The sequence below is a fragment of the Lytechinus pictus genome, chromosome 1 (assembly GCF_037042905.1).
Source record: "Lytechinus pictus isolate F3 Inbred chromosome 1, Lp3.0, whole genome shotgun sequence".
Taxonomy (NCBI): domain Eukaryota; kingdom Metazoa; phylum Echinodermata; class Echinoidea; order Temnopleuroida; family Toxopneustidae; genus Lytechinus; species Lytechinus pictus.
In genome coordinates this window covers 12858624-12885426 of record NC_087245.1, presented here as the reverse complement: position 1 = coordinate 12885426, position 26803 = coordinate 12858624, and the positions used below count along the sequence as shown (strand labels likewise).

Sequence of the window (26803 nt, the reverse complement as noted above, 5' to 3'; positions counted from 1 at the left end):
GGGCACATATCTCCCAATCTCTAATCAGCGCCAATCCACTCATCTTCCCTCCCCAGGGAAGATGAGAGATTGGCGCTGATTAAAGATTGGGAGATATGTGCCCTCTGTGTTAGCTTTGGGAAAGGGCACTTCCAAACAACAAGGTCCAATCTGGACCAAGGGAGAATGTGTGAAAGATTACCATGTGTATCCTTTTCTAGACCCCGGGGTCTTAGACATTTTAAGTGTCATCTGTGAACAAATATTTTTGTTACATGCCTTCATTTTTTTTTCGTTACTAAACAAAACACAAACAAATTTTTATCTGATGATAGTTTGAACATTTTATTTCCTCAAAAATTAGGCAAACTTACGATAATTATTAAATAGTCACAAACATCAAATATTTCGACCATTTTACCCAAAATGCCACCATGAAAACAATAAAGAATATACATGTACCATAGTTGTATAGAACATGAATGCTGACAAAGGTCTCGCTTTACTATCATAAACTATCTCCTTTGAAATATTACTGTTTATAAAATATCTTCTAAACTACTATTAGAATAATCTACGTTCTGTAGTTTTGCAAACGCATATGAAATGATGAACTATACCACTTTTTTACTTGCTACTTTATTAACTACGGAATGATGTCGGGTAATTGATAGAAAGCAAAATTGAAGCCAGTATCTAACTAAAGCCCCTTTCACAATTGGTGGTGCGACCGCTTACAGCCGTTGCGATTCTGTGCAACATCATGTATATTGTGACCAAATGATCGCGAACGATCGTACGAGCAATTGTGAAAGCCCCTTAAGGGGCACGTGCGCCAACTACCAGTCTGAAAGGGCGTAAAACGGGGAAATGGAGGAGAAAAAAAAGAAAACAAAGAAAGACGTACAAAAAAGAGAGAAAGAGAAAAAACAAAAAAACAAATAATCATAATGGACAACGACAGATTGAAGTTATGGGTACCGAAATATTGGAGGGATAAAATTTCAGGGCTGGCCCCCGGGGTTAGATGTTGAGAAAGGGGTGCAGCTCAAGTGAATGTTTTGGACGCTGAGTTTACGAGTAAGCCACTGATTCTATACGTTAGTTATTAAAAACAATTTTTATGAAACGGAACTTGCGTTCAAATAGAATCAATATATTGGGTGGCAAAATAATAAAATGGAAAGTCCATCTGCTCAAAGATAAAGGTTGTCCAAGAAACACAAAAGTGAAGGAAGCGGTTCACTGAAAATCTAGAAAAAATCGAATGCATCAATTTTTGTCACTTCAAAAAGCTCTGAAATCTTCAAAACCAAATTACAAAGGCCCACCCAAACCTAAACCACAAAATCAGAAATAATTATACGTCAACAACGAAGAATATGGTAATAGAAACTATATACACTCGGCAAAAAAAGTTCTTGGACACTTAGAAAACGTAAAATATTTCATATAGATATTCGATTAAAGGCAAATTATTGTATGTCAACATGACCAGACAATATTCCTCTTCCAGTATGACATGACATTTGCATGTTCACAGTCATGCATGGGTGGTTAAATGCCTTAAACAATAGAAATGTCAGTAAAAGAAAATTGCAAGAAATGGACCATTCAAATGCTATGATCATGGCCATCCTGTAGGCATACATTCAACGATTTCAACAGGCTGACAGGGGGTTGTCCCCATCGAGCGAACATTGTCCAAAGATTTCTGGATGACCACAATGTTCAGCGCTTGGATCCATGACCCGCTTGTTCGATCACCAGACATGAACCCATTTGAACACTTGTGGGATCAGCTAGGAAAATCGGTCAATCAAAGAATTCAACCAGGAGACACTCTTCAAGGTGTCCGGCGTTATCTCCTGGAAGAATGGGACAACATCACCCCAGTGCAAATTCGCCGACATGTGACAAGCATGCGACGTCGATGTGGTACACTCAGTCAGAGCCAGGGTGGACAAACGAGATATTGAATTTTATTTTGCTTATGCCAAGATACTGAAATTTGACATTTTTTTCAGTCATCGACTAACTTTGACTTAAAATTCCAGTGGAATAGTGATGCATCCAAGGTGGATAACTTCTCTTCTCTTATAAGAGTGGTATTTGACTTTAAATTTGCTTTTATCATTTAATGGATATTTATGCCACATAAACTTTCACAACTGAAAGAATGACTGATCGTTTTATTGCAATTTTCTTTTACTGACATTGCTATTGTTTAATGCCTGTAACCAGCCATGCACTGACTGATCCATTTCTTGCAATTTTCTTTTACTGACATTACTATTGTTTAAAGCATTTAACCACCCATGCATGACCGTTCACATGAAAATGTCGTGTCATACTGGAAGAGGTATATTGTCTGGTCATGATGACATACAATAATTTGCCTTTCATCAAATATATCTATATGGAATATTTTAACTTTTCTTAGTGTCCAAGAACTTTTTTTGCCGAGTGTATGTACTTTATTAATGATTTATGATGATAATAATAAAAAAAATGTAGGGCCCACACATAATGTTGAAATGGTAACATCGCTGTAATTCACAATCATGTACCCTTACTTGTCATAAATATGGCAGTTAAACAATAAAATAGGGCAGTATCAACCTCCCATTTAAACCGAATTTACGGTAACATTTGAAAGATTCAGACCAAAAGACCGCAAAACAAACGAACTTCATTTGCCAAATAATCAACGAATGGGAATGTAAATGGGACATTGTATACTTACTCTTATTCAAAGCACATACTAATTTTTATTTCATTTCTTAGTCTATGTAGTCTAATATTATTCTGCGTCGAATACTGGGGTATAGTCATGGGGTGTAGTGATAAACTCGAAATATAGAATTTCGGAAAATATGAACTTAATAGGTATTTCATGTTTCAAAGTAATTGTATAACATGTTGCAAATTAATCATGAATATCGCTATATCCAAGTAAGACTTCATTATCCAGAAGGAACATAACAGGAAGTGAGCCAATTTTCTTCAAAACCGACGCCATTGCTTCAAAAAAAATGTATAGAGAGAAGATGAGGCTTGTACTGCAAGAAAAAAAACAAGCAAACAAAACAAAAAACACGGACACATTTTTCAGAAAATTTAGGGGACGATGCATTTTTTTTTAGGAATCGGAGGGACGTGGGCATTACATTGGGAGTGTTTCATCAACAGTTTCCTGACCCTTTACGAAATCGATGGAAAGTTCTGAGGCTTGTGTGAGAAAGGTAGATACTGTTGACCCGGTGCTTTCATGGCGCTGGCTCACGACAGGGAATTGATTGAAAGATGGACATGGTCGGATCCTACCGTTATCACACATCTCACAGGCATGACGACCACCACCCTGCGGTCGATTCCTCTCGGGCTTCGGTCCGATTCTCAAGGGCAAACACTGCCGATATCAAGAAAAATGCAAAAACATAAACAATATCATTTCCATGGCCGTACGCAGCGCAGGGGGGGGGGGGTGTAGGGGAAAGTCCCCCCCCCCCGAAAATTTTAAAACTTACATTTTTTAATTTCTCTTTATCAAATGCAAAAATGCCCCCATGAAAATCTCGGTCGCTTAGCTCCCTTACTTTCAAGATTAGTTTTTAAAAATGTAGGTGTCTTGGCCCCCCCTCCCCCGAAAACACGTCTGCGTACGGCCATGTCCTTTTCTGGTGTTGCCGCGATATTCTCCTTTTCGTCATTGTTTGATTTACTTTCGTTTGAAGAGCAGGTGTACATTTTGATGAAAAGCGAAAAGAGAAGGTATTGATTAAAACCCCGGATGAAAGCAGGATACAAAGATTACAATCATTTCACTGTTATGCTACAGGAAAAGCCCCAATAATTATATTTGATTGGTCGGGGGGTCAGTTTCGCCGAAATGACAGTGCTAGCAACGTATCTTCGTAAAAGTGTTTGGTTATTAAAATATCTTACCATTCTTCCACAAACGAAACAAGGTGCTGGAACTCCTGCAGTAGCCCGTCCTGTAAATTCATTTCCACAATGTCCACACCTGTAGTAACCATGTCCAAATTCACTACCACGAGGAATAGGATCATAACGGACATGACATTGAGCACACCTGAAAAAAAATAGATAATGCTTGGTAAATGTGGTAATATGAGCAAGCAATCTACCAACATTGTGCTGCACTCAACCCAGGTAAGGTAAAAGATTACCGGTATGAAGTAATTCCTCAAAAAGCTGTGAACTGTGAGCACCGGAATCGGTAGACTAGAATATAGGAGCGCCTTGAGCACCTAACAAGGTGGATACGTTCGCTATGCAAAATATTCATATGCATCGACAAGGCTCTGACAAACTAATTGGGACCTACTGATAAATGATCCCAATCAAATAATGGCAACTAGAATGTAGAAAATGTTCATTATTAAGTCTAATATGAACCCTTACCCCAAGTTAATAATTATAATTATTGATTGGGAAGATTGGGGCAGAGAATCGTTTGATGCAATTTGACTTTTTGAGAAAAAAATAGGGCTAGAAATTACTTAAATCTAAAAAAAAATGACAGGCAATAACATATTTCAAAATTACATTTTTCATTCAATCATTGACAAGCAAAAAAAAACAAAGAGAGAGAGAGAGAAAATTATCAAAAGGTTAACTACAATCCGGGGCACTTCTTTGTTCCCCCATAATCACCACATTCATTAATTGTCGTGTAATCCAGGGGTGGACCCCCATCTATCCCCCTCCCCCTGATCCGATATTTCGTACAAGTTCTAATCTATATAGGGGCCTGCTTTTTGCCCTATAATTAAAAGTACTAATTTGAATTTAGCGTATTTGGAAATTATGCCGTATTATATTGAACAAAGACGATTATTTCTTACCGTGAAACAGGTTTGTAGCTGAACACTTTTTTAAACCAAATCTTCGGGCAAGCTCCACATACGAACTGTCTTCTTTCTGTTAGATTCCTGTTGTGTCTCCTGATATTCTCTACAGTTAATGGTACTACCTCGGGAGGGGGCTGTCCGCCATCCTGCCAGATAATATATTTACTCATTTTGAAACTAAGACAAACTTCAATTCATCCGTTCGCCTATATATAATTTCTTGAACATGGAAACAAGGGAATTTTTTAATAAGCTTTGGGAGCATTTCCCCCAACATTTTTTTCGATTGGCAACTTATGGTTGTGATTGGCTGAAGAGGAAGGAGCACATGATTGTATCTAATCGAAGTACTGCACTGATTGTTGGATTTTATGGTGCTGACAGCTTTCATGAAATAGTTCCCCAGTGTTGTCTCTTGATATTCAAAGCTATGGACATGTTTATTTTAACCACTAGACATTGTATTTTCAGTCTTCTTTAAAACTGATACAACACTGTAAAACACATTGGGTAAAATTTTAACCAGCACGAGGTTAATTATGTGTCCAACCAATTTGGGGCAGTGTTTTACCCAATGCGGGAAGCATATTGTCCAGTAAGGTTAAAAAAAATAAGCAGCAATTACTTTAGAATGGGCAAAATATTCATTAAAATGGATAAATAAAAATGCCCAAAAGAAATGTCCAATGTTGGTTGGACACATAATTACCCTCATGAAGCATTTTTACCCAATATATTTTTAGAGTGAAGTTTAAAAAACATCAAAATATAGGCCCGGAGATCGGCAAATTCATGTCCCATCAAATTCCTTATTTCGGTCCAGGGACAATTATTTTACAATAGTAAAACACTGAGAGTAATTTACATATCAGTTATGTTAAATCAATGGGTCATAAATCTCTATTCTACTTCTGGATGATAGACACAATTGCTTAAAATTCTTTATCAAAATAATTTCCATGGAAACACGATTGGCAGTCTTTTAATACTCACTCTTCCTTTTAGTCTCAGATGTATTAACCTAAGAGCAAGCTCCATCTTATCGTCGGCTCCCCTGACAAAGAACTCAGTCGTTCCGTTATCACGGACATTGAAGTCTACCCTGGTGTAGTTACATTCTGTCGAGATTGCCCGACATATTGACCGTATCTTGTTCTGATCCGGCTGCAGTAAATTTAACATTAAGCCAAATTAAATATGAGAGTGACGAAACAGCAGATGTATAACGTTTCAATGAATGTTTAAACCTCGAAAATAAGTTTAGAATGGATTTATGTTTTGAGAACACACTTTCGTACAGTGTCTGCGATTTGTGTGCTAATTGTTTTTCTTTGTGTTTTATCTTTAAGCATAACGAGATATTTTAACAGGATGATCAACATTAAGATTAATATGATCAAACCCCAATGACCTGGATTCACAAAGGTGGATTCTGCAGATTCAATGAATTTTCGAATCCACCTTAATTGGTGAATGCGGGCCATTGTTTCTATCTTTTCTACTCATAAATATGAAGCTCTCCTCTTTTGTTTTTCAATTATTGGGGCCAGCCATCTTTTCTACCTCCTATTTTTTGCTTGTAAAAATTCTAAAGAAATCGTCTAAATTCAAATGAACCCATTACTATTTTATCAAACCTGGATGCACCATCGATAAGAAAAAGAAAAGTGCATATCTGCTGAAGTAAAATATCACTAACCTGGCCATCTGTCAGATATTTTATCCGCTCTCTACCGATGCGATGTGTCTATAATGATTAAAAATAATAGAAATGTTCTCCTTTAATCTCTTAAAAACATGAACTTCATCATAGGCTGCAGAACTAGATTCTTCTTCTTCTGTTTTGATATGCCTAAGCATGTGTATAAACATAAAAAAAAAATAAAAGAGCAATTATAAGATTGATTGATATAAACCTACCAACTGCTGTCATTCTCCCCGACCCACCCCCCCCCCAAAAAAAACACATTGTTATATATCAGTTCTGTATGGTCTTATTATTTGTATTCATAAATGCAAATAGACCGCAAGTTTATATTTTGGCATAAAGTAAACCTAATTAATCTCTGAGCATAACAAAGTCCTTTCTGTGTCACCTCAGGTGAAAAAAGGGCGGCCTTGTCATTCTTTCATATCAAAATTAAATCATTTGTATTTTTGAAGAATCATATATGGTATTGATTCAATTTGTCTGGCCATCTGTTTGTATGACACACATAATGTGTGTCTTTATAAAACTGGGAGTTTCCAAATTCCCAGCAGAGGTTAATTGAAACTTGAGGCGGAGGGGGGGGGGGGGCAGGTGTTTGTCTGATTTTTCTTTATCTTTATTTTTATGTTCTGCCTGGAGTGCCCCTTTAATTTGATTTAATTATTTATACGCAAATGTACGACAAGATTATTATTAGAAAATGCATCATAATGGTATGTTGTCTGAACGTTTTTGTTTACAAAAAGCACCATGATCATTGTGCATGCACCCTATGTTTCCGCAGGGGAGTAATCTGGATGATATGATTGGCAGGAAATGAGGAGAATTATATTTAAAAAAAAGAATAGTGAAATTTGAATCACAATAAGAAATTGATTGTGGCTGTATCAAAAAATAAAATCACTTTTTTAGACTAGCAATGACGTACAAAAGAGAACCCCCCCCTCCTTTCCTGCGCCTAAATGTCAACCATTTTTGGACTTGAAAGCCTTTATTAGATATCTTTATCTATCCATATTATTTATTTATTTTTATTTTTTTGCTTACTTATCAAATCGACAAACCTCAATACAGTCTAGTGTCAACCTTTTTCGTCGACTAGAACAACATTTTTGACAACTTGAAGTGAACCCCTTAAAAATGTACTGGTGCACGAAATTACGAAGAAATTGGCCAACTTTGTGTTCACGTATATGAATCTGTGTCTTCATGGGCATATGTTTGAAGTAAAATTCATTTTCAGAATCACCTTGTTCCACTAAATGATGATTTATTGTCTGAATTCATCTTTGCACCCCCCCCCCCCCCCGCCCGCTCGTCTCTCGTTCTCTTTCTGAAACTCTCGTCAAATTGTGTTTTGCTCCAGGCTGAACATATGTTTAACAAATAAAGAAAACAATTTTGATCAAAATTATACACTTATGACAAAGTTATGATATTTTAAAGATCTGCACTATTTCGTTGAAACAGTTCAAACTTTATAAATATTCATTTAGCAATCTGATAGTCATATCCCTACTTGTTCTTTTATTTTTATTTATGTTTTTCCACCAAGAACAGAAAACATTATTGACAACTGATTCAATGCATCAAATATTCATTGCTGCAACTTATTTGAGTATAAGAGAGACAAATCGTTCAAACATGTATGAAAAAATGATATGATTCCATGTAATAACATACAAAATGGAAAGTGTGGATATGACACCATCAGCCCACTTAATGAATAGGCATGACTGTTTTCACAAAAATATTGCTTAACTTTAAAATTAAACGACTTCATTTTTGATGAAATTTTAAGCATTTTGCTCGATTTTAATCTATTTATTTAGACATAATTATTTTTAGCCCGTAGTACCCCTCCTAACTGTATCATGTCTGTAATAGGCCCTATCCTCTTCTCCATCGTCTATATATCTATTTCTCTCTCTCGCCTATTTCTGCATCCCGACCATAATCATGACCGTGCCTCCTATACCCTTCTCTCCATAATTATTGGCATACTTCAGTTTTCTTCACTTCCAGAGCGCTCATCATTACCATCATTCCCCCCCCCCCTCCCCGCGCACTGCTCCCCTCTTTGGCTCCCCTTCTCTCACTCCGACCCTCTCTCTCTTTTCTCGCTCCTACACTCTCTAAATCTATTTGGATCTTTCTTCCCTTCCCTCCACTCCTCCCCTCTTCCTAGTAGAGACAGGGGAGAGATCATTTGTAATTCAATTTCAAAATTCAAAATTGAAGATCTATACAAAATTCTGACATTAGTCATGTTTGTACGAATATCACGGAAATCAATGTAGGATTGTAGGTCTGTGCCAAATACTATCACACGTCACACATTAAGCCAAGTATAGATAATTAACATTGGGCCTGCAACACATGATAAAAAAATACGACTTTAACATGAATAAGAATATCATTAATGCTTATTTTTTGGTTCGTCATGTAAATAACATTTACATACCCGTTGATCATTCTCGGCCATGATTTCTCAACTCACAAGTAATTCAGACAATGTATCAATCTGCTGTGCAAGCGAGGCTGCTAGGAACATGTTTGGAAATGTGGTGAAATATGTGTAGCATACCTACAACAGTTTGGTTGGCCATTGGTGCCGTTCAGTCGTACCTACCTTGAACCTGGCCTGATGTATAATGTCGTTGGGGACTTTAGTGGGGAATACCAAAAGGAGGGAGGGGCAAAAGTATAATGCATTGAGAGCAATAGCGCCAGCTCTTGTCAACCATTGGCACTACCGAGATTGTTCTCATCTGCTTCACGACAAGTTTCCATCTCTCTCACTTTTTCTGAACTCTGTTCAGACGTGCCTAAAGTTTCATGAGTCACGTAAGTGGGGTAAAGAAGTCATTTTTTATTTACTTTAAGATCATGGCCGTACGCAGCGGGGGGGGGGGGGGGGCAGAGGGGCAATTGCCCCCCTCCCATAGTTTGAAAACTCACATTCATTTACTGCAGATTTTCACAACCGAAAAGCACCAAAAATATGCTCAAAATCCAACAATTTCACTTAACAAAATGCAAAAGTGCCTCTATGATAAGCTCGGTTGCTTTGCTCCCTCGCTTTAATATTTTTCCTAAAAGTTTACGCGTGATGCCCCCCCCCCCCAGCGAAAAATTTCTGCATATGGCCATGTTGAAGATAGTGCTTTTTTCGAAAGAAAAAAGGTGCCCTTTCTTCCCTGTGCCCCCCACTTTCAACTTCACTCCGCCGCCCCTAGCTGTCATCATTAATTATCATCATCATCATAATCAACATGCATCATCATCACCACCACCCCCGGGTCACCATCACCACCACCACCATCATCAACATCATCATCAACATCATCATCATCACCACCACCACCACCATCATCAACATCGTCATCAACATCATCATCATCATCATCACCACCACCACCACCACCATCATCATAATCACCACCCCCATTATCATTCATCAAGCCAGGATGAAACTTGTAATTGTTCATCTCGTTCAGTGATCTCGGATCGGATTAACCGCGTACCGGTTATATGCAGGCGCTAGCTAGCGCAATCCGATCTGAAATTGGGTAGAAGATAGTCATGATAGTTTAGAAGATCAAGACTGCCAGTACCGTAGGCGTAGTTGAATCGTAAAAATTACGTTTTCTCGTCTATTGATGGATTAGTTTGTCGTTTCTCTTGTTTACATGTGATACAATTGTTAAAGATTGGGTAAGTTAAGACATTATACCTTTGCAAAACATGTTGGTTTTGTTACTCTGCAGCTCTGTGTGGTGTGAATGTGTGATACCGTACGGTACCGTATGCGTGCTATTTCAATGATGTGAGTGCCACTCCTCCCTAGGCCCTTTTCAGTTTGAGCTGTGCCACTGAAGCTGACTGTAGGATGGGGGTCGGGTGTCCGGACACTTTATATTTTTGAAGCCTTCTTTTTTGTCTTTGGTTTACAGTAAGAATATGAATTCAATCTTTGTAGTCATCTTCTATTTTTTTTAAAGAATATTTCCTAACATTTTGTACTAAAAATTGCTGAAACTTCGCTTGTAAATTTTTCCAAATGACTTTCTAAAATTGATCGTCCGGACACACAACAACTGGGTATTCTGTTAGTTATTTAGCGCCAGCTTGCCGAGCCAAGTTTAAGTAAAAAACACCAAAACGGAGCAGCTGGCTGGAATGGCTTACCATTCCCGCTTCTACATTAAGTATTACTGTTACTTACTTACTGTTGTGTTAGTAAAGTGACACTCAGTGAGTGATCATTGTTTGAATCAGGCAATATATAGTGAAACTGAAAGATCCACAATATATTTGAACATTTTCAGATTTTGTTTTTAGTTCAGTCCTGTTGCGTGTCGAGCTCTCCTGAGTCTGACTCCTGGCCTTTCTTTACTTAGGCCTAGGCTACACTGTCACTAACCTAGGGAGCTTCGCGGGCCGGAGCCCAGGACTCGTCCGTGTAATACTTCGCGGAAATATGCTCTCCAAAATGGGGTAGGAAGGGGTCGCAATAGCACTCCAAATAAAAGGGGGAAATATAAATAATGCACTTAGGCCTACCTTGATTATATGGATGAAGGTCTATCGTGAGACACAGAATCCTGAAAAGGGTGCCAAGATAATTAATTAGATAGTCTTGAGATGCATTAGAAAAAAAATATATCACTGCAAAATTGTAGAAATATAACATAGTAAAAAATTAAAACCTCGGTGCTGAACAGTAATATGAAAGGGGCATTCTAAATAAACTTGCAATAGAAATTGGAAATTCAAATATATTTGATTAAGCAGATCAGGGCCCCGTCTTACAAAGAGTTAAGATTGAACAAATCAATCGTAACTATGGATGGCCAGCAAGGTCAACATCTACTACACCCAAGGGTTCATTACTTGCCGCCGCGCACAGAAAATTCAAGCCATAGAAGTCGTGTGTTGTGGACCCAAGAAGTGAGATCCCAGCACGCGCGACCCACTAGTTAGAAATCCACTGCCATACGCGGTTCGTGGTGCGAGGTTAGTATACTAATACTAACCTCGCAATACGTGTGAGTGCATCTACTATGCATGTTTGTTCAAAATATTTGCTAGCTATGATGTGTATTCATGCATTCATTGTTTTCTTGAAAATTCACTGTGCTTCTCTTTGCATACAGAGGACATTGTGCAAGTTTTTTGGAGAAAAAAATTATGACATGTATGGATTTCCATAGAGTTACGATTGATCGGATCAATCGTAACTCTTTGTTAGATGGAGCCCTGGTGTAACTGGAGTTCGGAAAAAAAGAAGGGGGGGTAGTTAGAAGTCCAAAGTAGAATGGAATTAATATCGAAAACATTACAAACATTATGCACTTACCTCGATTATATGGATGAAGGTAAAAAAACTTGCACAATGTCCTCTGTATGCAAAGAGAAGCGCAGTGAATTTTCAAGTACTGTAAATTGTTTATTCTAATGTAATGTGTATGTACTTTTTATATTGGTCAAATAAATGATAATGATAATTTATATTTTCCCCTTTTATTTGGAGTGCTATTGCGACCCCATTCTACCCCATTTTGGAGAGCGTATGTCCGCCTAGTATTACACGGACGAGTCCTGGGCTCTGGCCCGCTTTGCGGGCCGGAGCTCCCTTGGTTACACTGTCACTAGCCAGGAGGCTCCTAAAGATTAAAGTCATACCACTGACGTACTTAATCTCTACGGAGCAAGGGACGGCATGCCAGTCTACACGCACCATCAATTTTCCCACAATTAAATTTGCTCAAAGCCTCGGGCTCAAAATCACACAAAGTCTTTTAGGGATTTGAGCCCAAACTTATGTGAACGTGAATGGGCTACAACTTCATTTCCCCCCATTAGAAAATACTAAACTTCTTTTTACATGAAAATTGATATCAGAATGAAGAAAAATCATATTACAAGAAGATGAGCAGTTACTGACATGTTATTGTCGCCATCTTGCTGTCTTTGTTATCGTAGCCTAGCTACAAGACGCTTATAGAGGGTGACAACATCATGAGCAGTGCTACCAGATAAAGAAATACTTGCATCGGCCGATAAATATGAATCTTACCTCAATGCTAAATCCTGCTTCAAGTGGTCTAGCATGCGGGATATTTCAGCATCGAGGTGAGATTCGTGATATTTATCGACCGATGCAAGTATTTTTTATCAAGATCTCAAAGTTAAAAGACTGCAAGTTCAGATTCTAATAAGGGACAAATCTAATATTAAATAAATCTAGATATAATGTTTAAAAAAATTACACAGGGGCTTGGGGCAAGTATAGCTCATGAAATGATCTTAAAAAGAGCCCTGGTGGGCATTTCATAAAGCTTTTCGTAAGTTAAGAGCGACTTTAAGAATGACTGGTGATCCTTTCTTATGGTAAATGATATATTCATTGGCGATGATTTAGTGCACAAGAAAGGATCACCAGTCGTTCTTAAAGTCGCTTTTAACTTACGAACAGCTGAATATGAAACTGCCCCCTGGAAACTAAAAAAAAAGGAGCCCAAGTGGGTGTTTTATAAAGCTGTTCGTAAGTTAAGAGCAACTTTATGAACGACTGATGATCCTTTCTTTTGGTAAATGGTATATTCATTGGCGATGGTTAAGCGCGTAAGAAAGGGTCACCAGTCGTTCTTAAAGGCATTCTTAACTTACGAACAGCTTTATGAAACAAACTGGAAATCCCCATTCATTGCAGTGTTAAAGCTTGCCCAATGTTGCAGATTTAGGCAGTAAGTTGTGAACAGTAGCCCCCCCCCCCAAGTTTTTTTTGCTTGGACAGAAGTATCCCATACGCACCACTTTGGTGGTGGTAGACATGCAATGATAGTAACACATGAACCCTGTCTGTTTGGAGTCAAAATTTTGTATTTTACATCACATATTTTGAGAAACTGGTGAGAAATAATCCATAAGAAGTTATTAGTACTTTTCATTCACAACTCACAAGCTTTGTTTCACCCCATAAAAAGTGGAGTAAGGCAGCCCAGTGAGCCCACTCTTTTCCCCATAGACGCAAATCACCGCCATTACAGACCTGCCAACCAGTACGTTTTAGCCGTATTTAGTACGTTTTTGCAACCAAAATACGGCAGTACATTTTTTCTTTAAAAAAATACGTTTTTTGTATTTAAAAAAAAAATGGTTATTAGATCAATGTAATTTCAGGTAACTTGTTTTTTTTTCTCAATCATTTTGTAAAAACCAGGGTGAGATATACACAAGTTTTAATGGTTTTTTTTTCATCTGCAAGAGCAGTGCGCATTTTAGCTTGAGCGCCGTGATGGGCGAGTGCGCCAAGCATTTTATTATGAAATACACTTGTTTGGGGAAAAATACAAAATATTTATCTCACACGGTAAAAATACTGATTTTGGGGGATGAGAATACTGAAAATGCAAAATACAACTTGGCAACTCTGCCATTACAAGTCCTAGGCTATGGGAGGCTTCCATTTGTGTAGGAGAACTGAGAAAAATCTGAAAATATTTCAAAAACTCCTCCAAAACAGCTGATATTTCAGTCTAGGATAAAGCACTCTTAAAAAGGTTAGTTTTACAAGCTTCATTCTCGACTCTGACTGGCCATCACTTGTTCCGCTCAACAACTTAAATGCTGATGGGACTGACTGCTTGCCATTTCACAATAAATAGGACTATTATTAAAAGTTTAAAAACTAACATATGCACATTTACCTGTAACTTGATAATTGACATTCTTTCTTTCCTTGACATTTGAAGAAAAAAATGACAACCAGAATTTCTGTGTCCAAATTTTTAATCATGGAATGCTGGGTTGTCCTTAGACAAAAATAACTGTCTTTTCTAGGAATTTATTAAATAATTTCTGGCATTTGACTATTCTCTCCAGACACAGGTAGCCAACATAGTTCAGCAGAACAGCACAGTGAATAAGACCAAAGCTTTTGGTCTACATTTTTGTAGATTGTAAATTGTCCACTACTCATTTTGTCAAGTGTTGGCATTGCATGTATACATGTGGGTGGCAATGATGATCTGACTAACTTTTGGGGTTATGAGGTCAAAACTTAAAGGTAACATAGGTCATCATTTCACACATCAATGTATCTCATTATCCATATAAGATAAGGACATAAATAAATTTCAAATTGTGTTTATGTAGGCATATTGACCATTTGATTAGAATTTTGGCCACAAGACAAAGATAAAAGGGACCCAGAGGTATTTTGCTTTTAAAAACTTTTATGCATGTACATGTAGGCCCTACATGAAAATATGTATTTTTCTTGTGAGTTGAAATTTTGAATAACCGTAACTTGGCTCATGTGGAAGTGACCAAGATCAGGGGCCCGTTTCATAAAGGACTTACAACTGTTGTAACTTTGCCATTTTGGCAACTAACATGGAAACCTTGATTCTGATTGGCTGATGAGCCCTGTTACCATGGTAGTTGCCATAATGGCAAAGCTACAACAGTTGTAAGTCCTTTATGAAACAAGCCCCTGATGAGATTTAGGGTCACAATGATTATTTTTAAAATCACAATTCATCTGTACCAACATTTTTGTTTTTCAACAGACCTAGGCCAAGGTAGCAACAGGACAGTAACCATTTACATGGAATGTGGTTTGCCGTGGTAGATGTTTGTTGTAGCTTTAAGTTCAAGTTTTGGATTGAAGGCAGCTCTTACCTTTCATATTTCCCATCATCACTGCATGGTTAGTAGAGTGTGGGGTTGTTTGCCATTCACCAACTACTAAGACTGACTTCAAGATGAGTCTTACCAGTGGACTAACCAGACCTAAGAGAATGGCTGTTGGTATCCTCTTACTCCTTGTAGTGGATGTCATCTGGGTCGTTTCATCAGAGATAACTCAGGTAAGCTCTAAATAAATCAGACAGTATGTACATGTAGCTGCAGTATAATCAGAGTGTGTTCTATTCTTTTTACCTTTATGCCCAAACAAACTTGTTCCCATGTTGTACATGTATGTGATTCCGCACAATGGTTAATTTTAAAGCATCAGTTTAAAAAAAATATGTTAAATGATTGGCAACAAAAATAAATGGGGCCTACATTTACTGTAGCTTTTTTAGACCTGCATTGAGGTGTGAGAGTGGTTTGTCGCAAGAGTTGCTTGAGCCTGTACACACTGTCTTTTTATATTGATCAAACTCAAAGGAGGTCTGGTTGAACATGATTCTTGGCAGTTCTTATATGTTATCAATTTTAAGTTTTGCTGCTGAAACCGTGCCCTTATCCAGTAGAGTTCTAGGACCTGGGCCCGTATTCCATAAACAAGATAAGCTTTTTGCTTAAGTCTTAGCAATTTGTCTTAGCATTTTGCTTGTCTAAGAAATCTTCCCTAAGGATATTCTATAAACTTTAAGACATTTGTCTCAAGTCAGACGATATGGCTAAGCCAAAGTCTCAAAGTCAAATTCTATGACCTTCTAAACTGCTGCAGGGGTGACTGCAACAAAATAGCAAAAATGTCATTGAAGTTGTTTTTTCTTAACAAGTTTGATTTTATTGAAACTAATTACAACTATTGTAGTAGAAGAAGAGCATTCATCACCCATATATGGTAAGAATTTTTTATTCAGATTATCTATATATTTTTAATTACCAAAACATTTCAATCCCAAACCGAGTGACTTGCACAGTTTTTTATGTATCAGTCCCATTCATTACTTTTCATGTATTGTTTGTCAAAATCTAAATGGAATAGATTCCTCTCGACATCTTTATTCTACTTCACTGAAGTAGATCTAGGGTCTAAGGGAAAACATTTGTAACTTTTGAGACTAGTCTTGGGTCTAACATTAGGCCTAGATCTAGCCTAGGCCCAAGATCTACAACTAATATCCGTCTGTTTGGAGGAGAATTGAACATTGTTTTTACTTTTTACTTTCCTGAAGGCTGAAGCAAAACGTAACTTTGTTAGTCCAGTGCCGTAGTGGAGCAACTGAGACTGAAGCTACGTAGGCCTAGATCTAACGATAGACCTATATTAGTATTGGTCTAGGCCTAGAACATGCAGGACTTAGCCTGGCTTAGCCTTAAGACAGGGATAGATCTATCTAGATCTACATGTAGGTCTAGAATAGATCTGACTTAGACCAAAAGCTTCAGTCTCCGACTGTATTTTGGTTGTTCCGCTATATTACGAGTACGACACTAAACTGTAAACAATCTAACGTTACGTTGGCCTAGTCTCACCAATGTGATATGACAGTAAATGTCAGAAACTTTTAAATAAATCCCCAGAAACGACGGTTATTCCTGTCAACAGTGCTAGATCTATCGCTACGCATTGCTTGCCAACTATGCCTAAAGTTAGATCTAGTCCTAGTAGTAGTCTAGACATCTGATCTATCTTGCCCCGGGGACCTCGACACGACGTCTTTAGACACAGTACGTGTTCAGGCTGCCGCAGTAAGACATCTATCTAGATCTACTCTTGCTTTTTTTAGGTCCATCTGTTTGTTTGGAGTTTTTATTTTATACATTTTGAGGACTTGTTTAGATCTAGGTTTCCAGGACTAGAAAACAGGCCTAAACCTAGACCAACACTGGCAACAGCTCAGTCTAGACTAGGCCTAGGGCCTAGATTTATATAAGAATTTAGATCTAGGGCCTAGGCGGCCTAGCCTGTGCTTTCTTCTATTCATTCTAGATTCTATTTCTAGCCTATCCGGTAGCCCTAACGTTAGGACTGGCTGATCTAGTCTACTGTTTGATCTAGAAATCTCTAACCTAGGCCTAGATCTAGACTAAATGACTTACTCACTTAGACTAAAATTAGACCCTATCTAGATCTAGAACTATACAAATCTAGGTGTACATAGGGTCATAGTAATAGGTCTAGATCTAGAGACTTGTAGACTCTATCTCAATGTAGATTCTAGATCTAAAAATAGTAAATGTAGGCTAGATCTAGTCTAGTTCTACTCATTTAACGTTAGGCCTGAGAAAGGAAGTAGGCTAGGGATCTAGCATTGGATTATTTCTAGGACTAAAGGATCTTGATCTAGGCTTAGATCTAAACTAGGGGCTGTAGTTCGAAATCTTGAGGTCTAGCCCCCCCCCCCCCCAAAAAAAAAAAAAAAAAAAAAAAAACTAGAACTAAGCCCTCAGCTACATGTAGTTCTCTATGACTATGTAGCCAAACAAAAGTTAGCATTGACCATTGTCTTAATCTTTTTTTGGCGTATACATGTAGTTATCATACAAACACATATTTTGATGAATGAGAAAATGTGTCTTGCAGATTATTTTAGCTCAAAACCTACATTTCATGGACATATAGGCCAATGTCATAAAATGAAGAAGTAGTTCAATACACATCATGCTGTTTACACATTTATTGATCTGATATGCTGTTATTATGGCAACACATTTTCCAATATATGTCTTGCAGATCTACACCTCAAAATCAATTTGTGAGCCAACTTTTATAAGAATTGGTAAAACTGATAAAGGGATTCAAACCACAAGATTTTCACCTAATTTCTTTATATAATATGTTGTTACCTTGGCAACACGATTTCTGATACAGACAAAAATAGTCTTGCACATCTTCAACTCAAGACTATTGTGTGTGCCAAATTTCATGAGCATTGGTTGAAAAAAGATGAAGGAGTTCGAACTACAAGATTTTCACCTTATTTTCGTTATATAATATGTTACCATAGCAACCCGAATCTGATACAGGCAAAAGTATATCTTAGACATCTTCAACTCAAGACTATTGTGTGCGCCAACATTTTAGGAGAATTGACCAGTTGAAAACTGATAAAGTAATTCAAATCACAAGATTTTCATCTAATTTTTGTTATTTTATTTGTTGCCATGGCAACGCAATTTTTTATAAAGGCATAAAATATACTTTGCACATCTTCAAATCAAGACTAACGTTTGTGCCACATTTCATGAGAATTGATTAAAAACTGAAGAAGTCGTTGGAACTGCAAGATTTTTACATAATTTTTGCCCTAATATACCGTTACCATGGCAACACAATTTCCGACACATGCGAAAATGTGTCTTGCACATCTTTACCTCAAGACTTATGTTTGTGGCAAACATCATGAGAAGTGGTTGAAATATTATAAACTAGTTAAAACCACAAATTTTTCACCTAATTTTCGTTATTTAATATGTTGTTACCATGGCAACGCATTTTTTTTATATAGGCATAAAATATGTTTTGCCCATCTTCACATCAAGACTAATGTTTGTGCCACATTTCATGAGAATTTGTTAAAAACTGAGGAAGTAGTTGGAATAGCAAGATTTATACATAATTTTTGCCATAATATACTGTTACCATGGCAACACAATTTCCAACACATGCAAAATTGTGTCTTGCACATCTTTTCCTCAAATCCAATGTGTGAGCCAACTTTCATGAGAATTGGTAGAAAACTGATGAAGTAATTTAAATTTTAAATTTTGGCCATAATATACTGTTACCATGGCAACACAATTTCTGAAAAAGCAAAAAAAAAATTTCTCACACCTCCTTACTTTAAGACCAATGTGTGTTCCAAATTTCATGAAAATCGGTTAAAAAACTGAGGAAGTAGCTCGAAATGCAATATAGGTATAAATTCTAAAAAAAAATTGGCCATGATTTGTTGGATTTAAACCAGGTTGTCTTAAAGCAATTAAGACAACTCACACCTGTCTTAAAGTTAGGGCTAAATTCTTAGCCATGTTGTATTTATGAAATACAGACTCTGCAGTTTTAAGAAAAGTTACTTAGCCATTCATCCTATATCTGTCTTAGTCGCGCAAAACCTCTTAGCCAAATTCTAAGACAAAATTCTTAGCCAATTCTTTATGGAATACGCGTTTTGGCTAAGAATTTTGTCTTAGACAGAAAATAAGACAAAATGCTTAGATTTTTGACTTAAGCATGCTTATCTCGTTTATGGAATACGGGCCCTGATGAGTAATTATACAGCTTTGTAGTACATTGTAATTGCTTTACTGTTGCTGTCATTAATCCTGTCAAGCTCTGCCAGGATACATGTAGATTTTCAGTTCTACATCATATTTATCCTTATTTCAATTGCAAACAAAATCTGTTAATCCCGGTTAATAAAAGAATGATGTTCCCTCTATATAATTACTTAATTTCAACATTCTCCTATTACTAATTTTTATTCTTGACGTTTGAATGCACAAGCTGAAGTGCTTTGAAAAGAATTGACTAAAATTGCCCCTGACTCCAACATTTTCATCAGCCTGATTGGGATATGTACTTATCATTGCTACTTGTATTTCATAATTGTCCATGAGTTTTAAAGGCTCTGCTCAGTGTTTATATTTACCAATGTACAATCCATTTGCTTGCATTTCCTCATTTCAGTTTATATGAAAAATGTAGATACATGTAAATATTTAATTAGACATGACTTGTATGGATGGTGGTACTACATGTAATCTTTAAAAATAAATTCATTTACAGTCAGTAGATTGACTAATGGAAGAAATTACCCAATGCAATGTGATAGTGAGTGATAAATGTTAGTTAAGGCACCAAATAATCTGAGTATTGTGTAAGAATGGGGAGTCCCAATTGTTGATACATGTGTATGTAAATCTACTCAAAGTCTCTTGCACTTGTAAGAAATGAGAACTTACTTAACATAAAAATATCTGATTGACTCACCAGCACTGAGGTCCAATATGCGAAGGCAAAAATGTAGAAAATCTAGTGGCGAGTAATTCATCGGGATCCTTTAATGCGATGTCCATAAACAAGATAAATGCGAATGAAGAACAATGTCGCGATGAAGAACGACCGCGCACGTGAGGCCTCAGCGAAACGCGTCGCGAATAGGGTGATCGTGACACGAGATGTTCTCCTAGAAATATTACACGCTGTCCACTTGGATAACACAAGCGATGAGTATATATTTACATATGTCCAAAATCAAAAGGATGGAAAATGAAGAACTTGAAATCCTGATGATGAAAAATAAATCCCAAAGTAAGAGCTATTTGTTGTGTTGCAAAGAAAAGTGACTAGCAGAAATTGTACATGTCCTTACTAGGTGAAGACTTTCTACCGCGTGTGTTGGAGTGTAAAAATTAACCATGAGGTTGCTCTCAGCTTAAATCTGATTGGCTAGTCGTTGCTAAGTGAGAAAAACATCCGCTTAGAGATAGACAGGAGAATCAAGTTGAATAGTCTAACTGAGAGGTGCTCCATGAAAAGAAATAATTAAGTTGTAAATCAGCTGTCTTTGCATGATCAATGTAAAATAAAGTGATCAAGCTCTGATCATGTTGAAATCAGTGTTTGATGAAAAGAAAACCACTACAATACTCCCCTCCTAGATCAACGAACAAGAGTTAAGTTGATCGATACAAAGCATTGGTCCCATGATAATGTAAGATGTCCTTTCATCCATTGGAAAACTGGGCAAAACGAGCTGGAAAATGGACGCGGCGACCTGATCTGGTTGTCCGCACCGGTGGAGTAGAGGCAGTAGGAGTAGGTAGCGATGAAAATGATGCATGATGTTGAATTGAATTGTCCATGCTTGTAGTAGATGGCAGATGAGCAACCTTGAGACGATCAACGCTGACGGAATCATTCTTCCCTTTCACATCCAAAATGAAAAACTTTGGCGTCCTACTAACAACTCTGTAAGGTCCATCATATTGCGGCTGAAGTGATGGCCGGACAGCATCACACCTGATAAATACATGCGAGCAATCTTGCAAATCAGGTGGAACATGCGATGTAGTAGTTTGAGAACGTGTTCGTGCAGGGTTGATGTCAATCATATAGTTGCGAAGGCGATGAACATAGTCGCCTGGGTTGGAGAAAGAGTCCGGAGTCGTTGGTGCCACCAGCTGACCTGGAACCTTCAGTGTAGTTCCATACACCAGTTCTGCTGGTGTACATCCAAGATCCTCTTTTACCGTTGTGCGTATGCCCAAAAGTGCGATAGGCAAAAACTCTTGCCATTTGCTGGGATCAGATTGCGCTCGAAGTGCTGCTTTGAGCTGACGATGGAATCTCTCCACAATACCATTGGCCGCAGGGTGATACGCAGTGGTGCGTGTACGAGAGCTCCCAAGAAGTGAAGTGAGTGCTTGGAAGAGTTGCGATTCAAACTGCCTACCTCTGTCCGTGGTGATGGTTGAGGGTGCGCCAAATCGGGAAATCCACCCATGCACAAGTGTCTTGGCGACAGTCTCTGCTGTAATGTCTGATATTGGGAAAGCATCGGCCCATCTTGTAAACCGATCAATACAGGTTAACATGTAACAATATCCATTTGACGAAGGCAATGGACCGACTAAGTCTACATGAATATGACTGAATCTGGCGTCTGGCGCAGTGTAGGTTCCAAGTGGTGCCTTGATATGTCGATGGACCTTAGAGCGCTGGCAAGATAAGCATGAACGAGCCCACGTACGTATGTCCTTGTTCATACTTGGCCAAACAAAACGTGAAGTAATCATTGCTTGGGTAGAGCGTACACCAGGATGTGACATATTATGCAACGCTTCAAATACCATGCGGCGGTGTTTCTTCGGGACGTAAGGTCTCTCGTGGTCTGTAGAGACATCGCACCAAATCATTCCGTCGCTTGAAGGCCGTGGTACTTGCTTAAATGTCAGTGAAGTTGATTTCTGTATCTCTTCCCATTCATCATCAATTTGGTCGGCTGCAATCTGATCAAAATCAACAGTAAATGATGTGTGGAGAGCATCCACGTGCAGTCGAGACAAGGCATCAGCTACTGTGTTGTCTACACCGTGTACATGCTGTATGTCTGATGTAAACTGCGAGATATAGTCTAGCTGGCGGATTTCTCTTGGAGAGTGACGGTCAGGCTTCGATCGCAAAGCGTAGGTCAATGGCTTATGATCTGTGTAGACTGTGAACTCGCGTCCCTCTAAGAAATAGCGAAAATGGCGAATCGTGAGGTAAATAGCTAATAATTCCCTACCAAAAGTGCTGTATCTTATTTCGGTAGGTTTGAGTCGCTGTGAAAAGAACGCAATTGGCTTCCAAATACCATCAGCGTACTGTTGAAGGACGCCACCGACTGCTACATCTGATGCATCAACCATCAAGTTAGTTTGGAGATCTGTCGAAGGATGTACAAGCAAAGCAGCATTTGCAAGTTCCTCCTTCGCACGCTCAAATGCACTGATGCGCTCTTCCGTCCACTCAACTGCCTTGGTTGATCTCTTCGGCTGACCACGGAGCATGTCGGTAAGTGGTGCGAGGATAGCTGCTGCCTTGGGGATAAATCGTCGATAAAAATTGACAAGTCCTAGAAAACGACGGAGCTGTCGAATAGAAGAAGGACGAGCAAATTCGCGGATCTCCTCCACGCGCTTCTCGAGGGGTCGAATGCCATCTGCGCTGATGTGATGTCCCAAGAAGATGAGAGAACTCACACCAAACACACACTTGGCAGGGTTGATCACTATACCATACTCGTGAAGGCGAGCAAAAAGAAGTCGGAGATGTTCCTTATGCTCTTCCTCTGTTGCACTAGCAACTAGCATGTCGTCGATGTACACAAAGACAAAAGGCAAGCCCCTGACCACTTCGTCCATCAAACGCTGGAAGGATTGGGCTGCATTTCGAAGTCCGAAAGGCATTCGCGTAAACTCGAAGAGTCCGAAGGGTGTGGTAATTGCCGTCTTCGGTATATCAGATGGTTCAACGGGTATCTGATGGTATGCCTTGATGAGATCTATCTTCGAAAAGATCTCCTTGCCATTCAATGATGCTGTAAAATCCTGGATATGTGGGACTGGGTAGCGATCTGGTACAGTTCGAGCGTTAAGAGCACGGTAATCCCCACATGGGCGCCAATCACCTGGTGTAGATTTGGGAACCATGTGGAGCGGGGATGCCCAATTGCTACTCGACGGTCTAACGATCCCCAGTTCCTGCATATGTTCGAACTCAGAACGTGCTATCGTCAGGCGATCAGCAGCTAAACGACGTGGACGTGCGGAACATGGAGGTCCTGTCGTTACAATGTGGTGCGTAACAGAATGTTTGACAGCTTTGGGGCGATAGTCAGGACGAGTGATGTCTGGGTACTCCTTTAAGATGGCGTTATACTCATCACTGCCTGTAGTCGATGAACGTGAAAACATAGGACTGACAGACTGCGTGTGAAGTGGAGCACGGATGCCGTCGATCGTGAGCTTTGTAGTGGAGTCAATAAGTTTTCGATGCCTAACATCTACAACCAGTCCAAATTCATCCAGGAAATCGGCTCCAATAATGGGTGTAGGAAGATCGGCAATCACGAAAACAAAACGAAAAGTCCTTCGAAGGCCTAAATCCAAAGTGATGGAGCGTTCACCATACGTACGAATGCGAGACTCGTTAACCGCTTCCAATGTGTACTCTGAATGTGTATGCCGTTGTCTGTCAACTGCAGATGGCGTGATTATGCTGACTTCCGCTCCAGTATCTACCAAAAATTGAGTACCACTGATCCGATCATGAATGTAGAACAAGCGACCATTCTTATTCTTAGCACCAGCACGAGTCGTCGCTCTTAATCCCGGCTGGCTCTGTCGTTTCCCTGAGCATGGGTGTTGGAAGAAGGCTGTTGAGAATCACTCGAAAACAAAGAAGCGTGATTAAAGTTACATGGCGGTGTACACTTGCGAGCTTCTGCACCATGTTTCCAGTGATACCAACAGAGAGGACGCTTTTGACTGCTACTCCTGCTACGTTGTCTATTTGAATGAGTATTTGGACGTTGAGGGCGCCTATTTGGAGATCGACCACGTTCATGTTGAAGTTGCGTAGTCAATGACTGCACTTGAAATGTAAGTCTGTCTACTTGCTGTTGAAGTTGTGACAACTCTGAACTAGAAGTAGAAGACGAGGGCGAACTAACAGCAGAAACAGTACTTGTTGAACCAATATCAATGATTCTATCAGCCAAGTCTGCCAACTGTGTCACCTTCATGTCGTCGCGGCTTGACGCTAGAATTGTCTGGACATGATGTGGAAGTCGCTGCAAAAATAATTGTTTGAAGATTGTTTCATCAAGATGATCACTTCCAAGCAGTTGTTCCATTCTACGTAATAACTGGGAGGGTTTTCGATCCCCTAGTTCCTCTTGGGTAAGTAGCTGGTGGAGTCTTTTCTGCTCCGAGACTGATGTCCTGCGAATCAATTCTGCTTTGAGGTGCGAGTACGGTGTGTCCTTAGGAGGGTTCATTAAAATATCCCTGACTTCCTGTGCAATCTCAGGTTGAAGTGCAGACACAATGTACGCAAACTGAGTCTCCTCTGAAGTAATTCCCCTCGTCATGAACTGGGCTTGTACTTGAGCGAACCATACAGCGGGATCGTTCGGCCAGTATGGGGGAAGCTTTAAGGCGACTGCAGCGACATGCGATACCGCAGCAGCTGGATTAGCTGATTGTTGATTCATGATGAAAATTGTTGCGTCTCGAAAATCACGTCGGGGTCACCAATTGTAAGAAATGAGAACTTACTTAACATAAAAATATCTGATTGACTCACCAGCACTGAGGTCCAATATGCGAAGGCAAAAATGTAGAAAATCTAGTGGCGAGTAATTCATCGGGATCCTTTAATGCGATGTCCATAAACAAGATAAATGCGAATGAAGAACAATGTCGCGATGAAGAACGACCGCGCACGTGAGGCCTCAGCGAAACGCGTCGCGAATAGGGTGATCGTGACACGAGATGTTCTCCTAGAAATATTACACGCTGTCCACTTGGATAACACAAGCGATGAGTATATATTTACATATGTCCAAAATCAAAAGGATGGAAAATGAAGAACTTGAAATCCTGATGATGAAAAATAAATCCCAAAGTAAGAGCTATTTGTTGTGTTGCAAAGAAAAGTGACTAGCAGAAATTGTACATGTCCTTACTAGGTGAAGACTTTCTACCGCGTGTGTTGGAGTGTAAAAATTAACCATGAGGTTGCTCTCAGCTTAAATCTGATTGGCTAGTCGTTGCTAAGTGAGAAAAACATCCGCTTAGAGATAGACAGGAGAATCAAGTTGAATAGTCTAACTGAGAGGTGCTCCATGAAAAGAAATAATTAAGTTGTAAATCAGCTGTCTTTGCATGATCAATGTAAAATAAAGTGATCAAGCTCTGATCATGTTGAAATCAGTGTTTGATGAAAAGAAAACCACTACACACTGAACACAGTTCAACTGTATTACTTCACAGTTCACACAAATGTTTGTCATGAAAATTATCAGCTGTCTTGGGTCAAAAGCTTGAAATAAAAGTGAAAGTATCTGAGGAGCAGTCCTTTGCAGCACTTGAACCTTTTATGATATGAACAGAAAATGAAAGCTCAAAAATATTTTCCAGTATCCCCTAAACACTATTTAAAGCATTTTTTTTGGTTTACTCTCATGCAATATTTGATTTGTCTCTCAGGTCTTACAATGTATATTAAAATTCAAAATTTTCAAATCAAGGCCTATTTTGAAATTTGCTCCATATTTTTTTTCGTAAGAATTTGTAGAAGTTTAATATTGTACAAATTACAAAACAGATCAGATTCATCTCATTGAAAGAGGCTGTTCTCACTACGTTCCTAAAACTAGTTTACTGGAAACTAGTTTAGTGGAAACTAGTTTAACGCGTAGTGAGAACGGTTGAAGCGGTCTTGGAAGCGATCTTCCAAACCAGTTTGGAAAACCACCTCGCGATGTAGTTTTCAAGATCGCTTTGCCTCGTTAAACTGGTTTTAGCGTAAGTGAGGACACAACCGTTCTTCGGGAAGCGATCTTCGCACATTTTGAGCGCGCTACTCCACAAGACAGGTGTAGAATGCCTATGCTGCGGTTTCGAATTTCGCGCGAAACATGTCAACCCTATGAGAGCATTTCCATAGCAACAAGAGCGCTTTACGTGAAGTGATTTTGAAAACCACTTTCGTGTGATCAAGTGGGAACGCTAGCAAAGCGATCTTCCAAACTGGTTTCCTGAATCGGTTTCCAGTAAACTAGTTTTAGAAAGCGTAATGAGAACGGCCTCAAAGAAAATAAATAGAAAAGATACCAGGAGGTACCATACTAGAAATTAATGTTTAATGTTGGCAATGTGTTGGTCAGCAATGTGTAATGAATGGGTGTGCAGACATGGAGCACCATTTTTTTTTAAATGACAAGGCTGTAGCTTTTCATAAAAAAGAATTGTTTCTATTTGGATGGATTTT

General features: G+C 38.8%; 1 protein-coding gene and 1 long non-coding RNA gene across 2 annotated transcripts; one reads left to right on the top strand and one right to left on the bottom strand.

Annotated features, from left to right (window-relative positions):
• Positions 1 to 297: 297 nt before the first annotated feature.
• LOC129263528 (shiftless antiviral inhibitor of ribosomal frameshifting protein homolog) lies at positions 298 to 9283 on the bottom strand. The gene is made up of 6 exons (XM_064096347.1): positions 9032 to 9283; positions 6556 to 6603; positions 5850 to 6020; positions 4851 to 5002; positions 3928 to 4075; positions 298 to 3391 (listed from the first exon to the last, which is right to left on the bottom strand). The coding sequence occupies exons 1-6, from the start codon at positions 9050 to 9052 to the stop codon at positions 3146 to 3148; spliced, it is 786 nt and encodes a 261-aa protein (XP_063952417.1). The 5' UTR covers positions 9053 to 9283; the 3' UTR covers positions 298 to 3145.
• An 826-nt stretch (positions 9284 to 10109) lies between these two features.
• Positions 10110 to 18581, top strand: LOC135153516 (uncharacterized). The gene is made up of 2 exons (XR_010292906.1): positions 10110 to 10284; positions 15147 to 18581. It is a non-coding gene; the product is annotated as an uncharacterized LOC135153516 (long non-coding RNA).
• The last annotated feature ends 8222 nt before the right edge of the window (positions 18582 to 26803 follow it).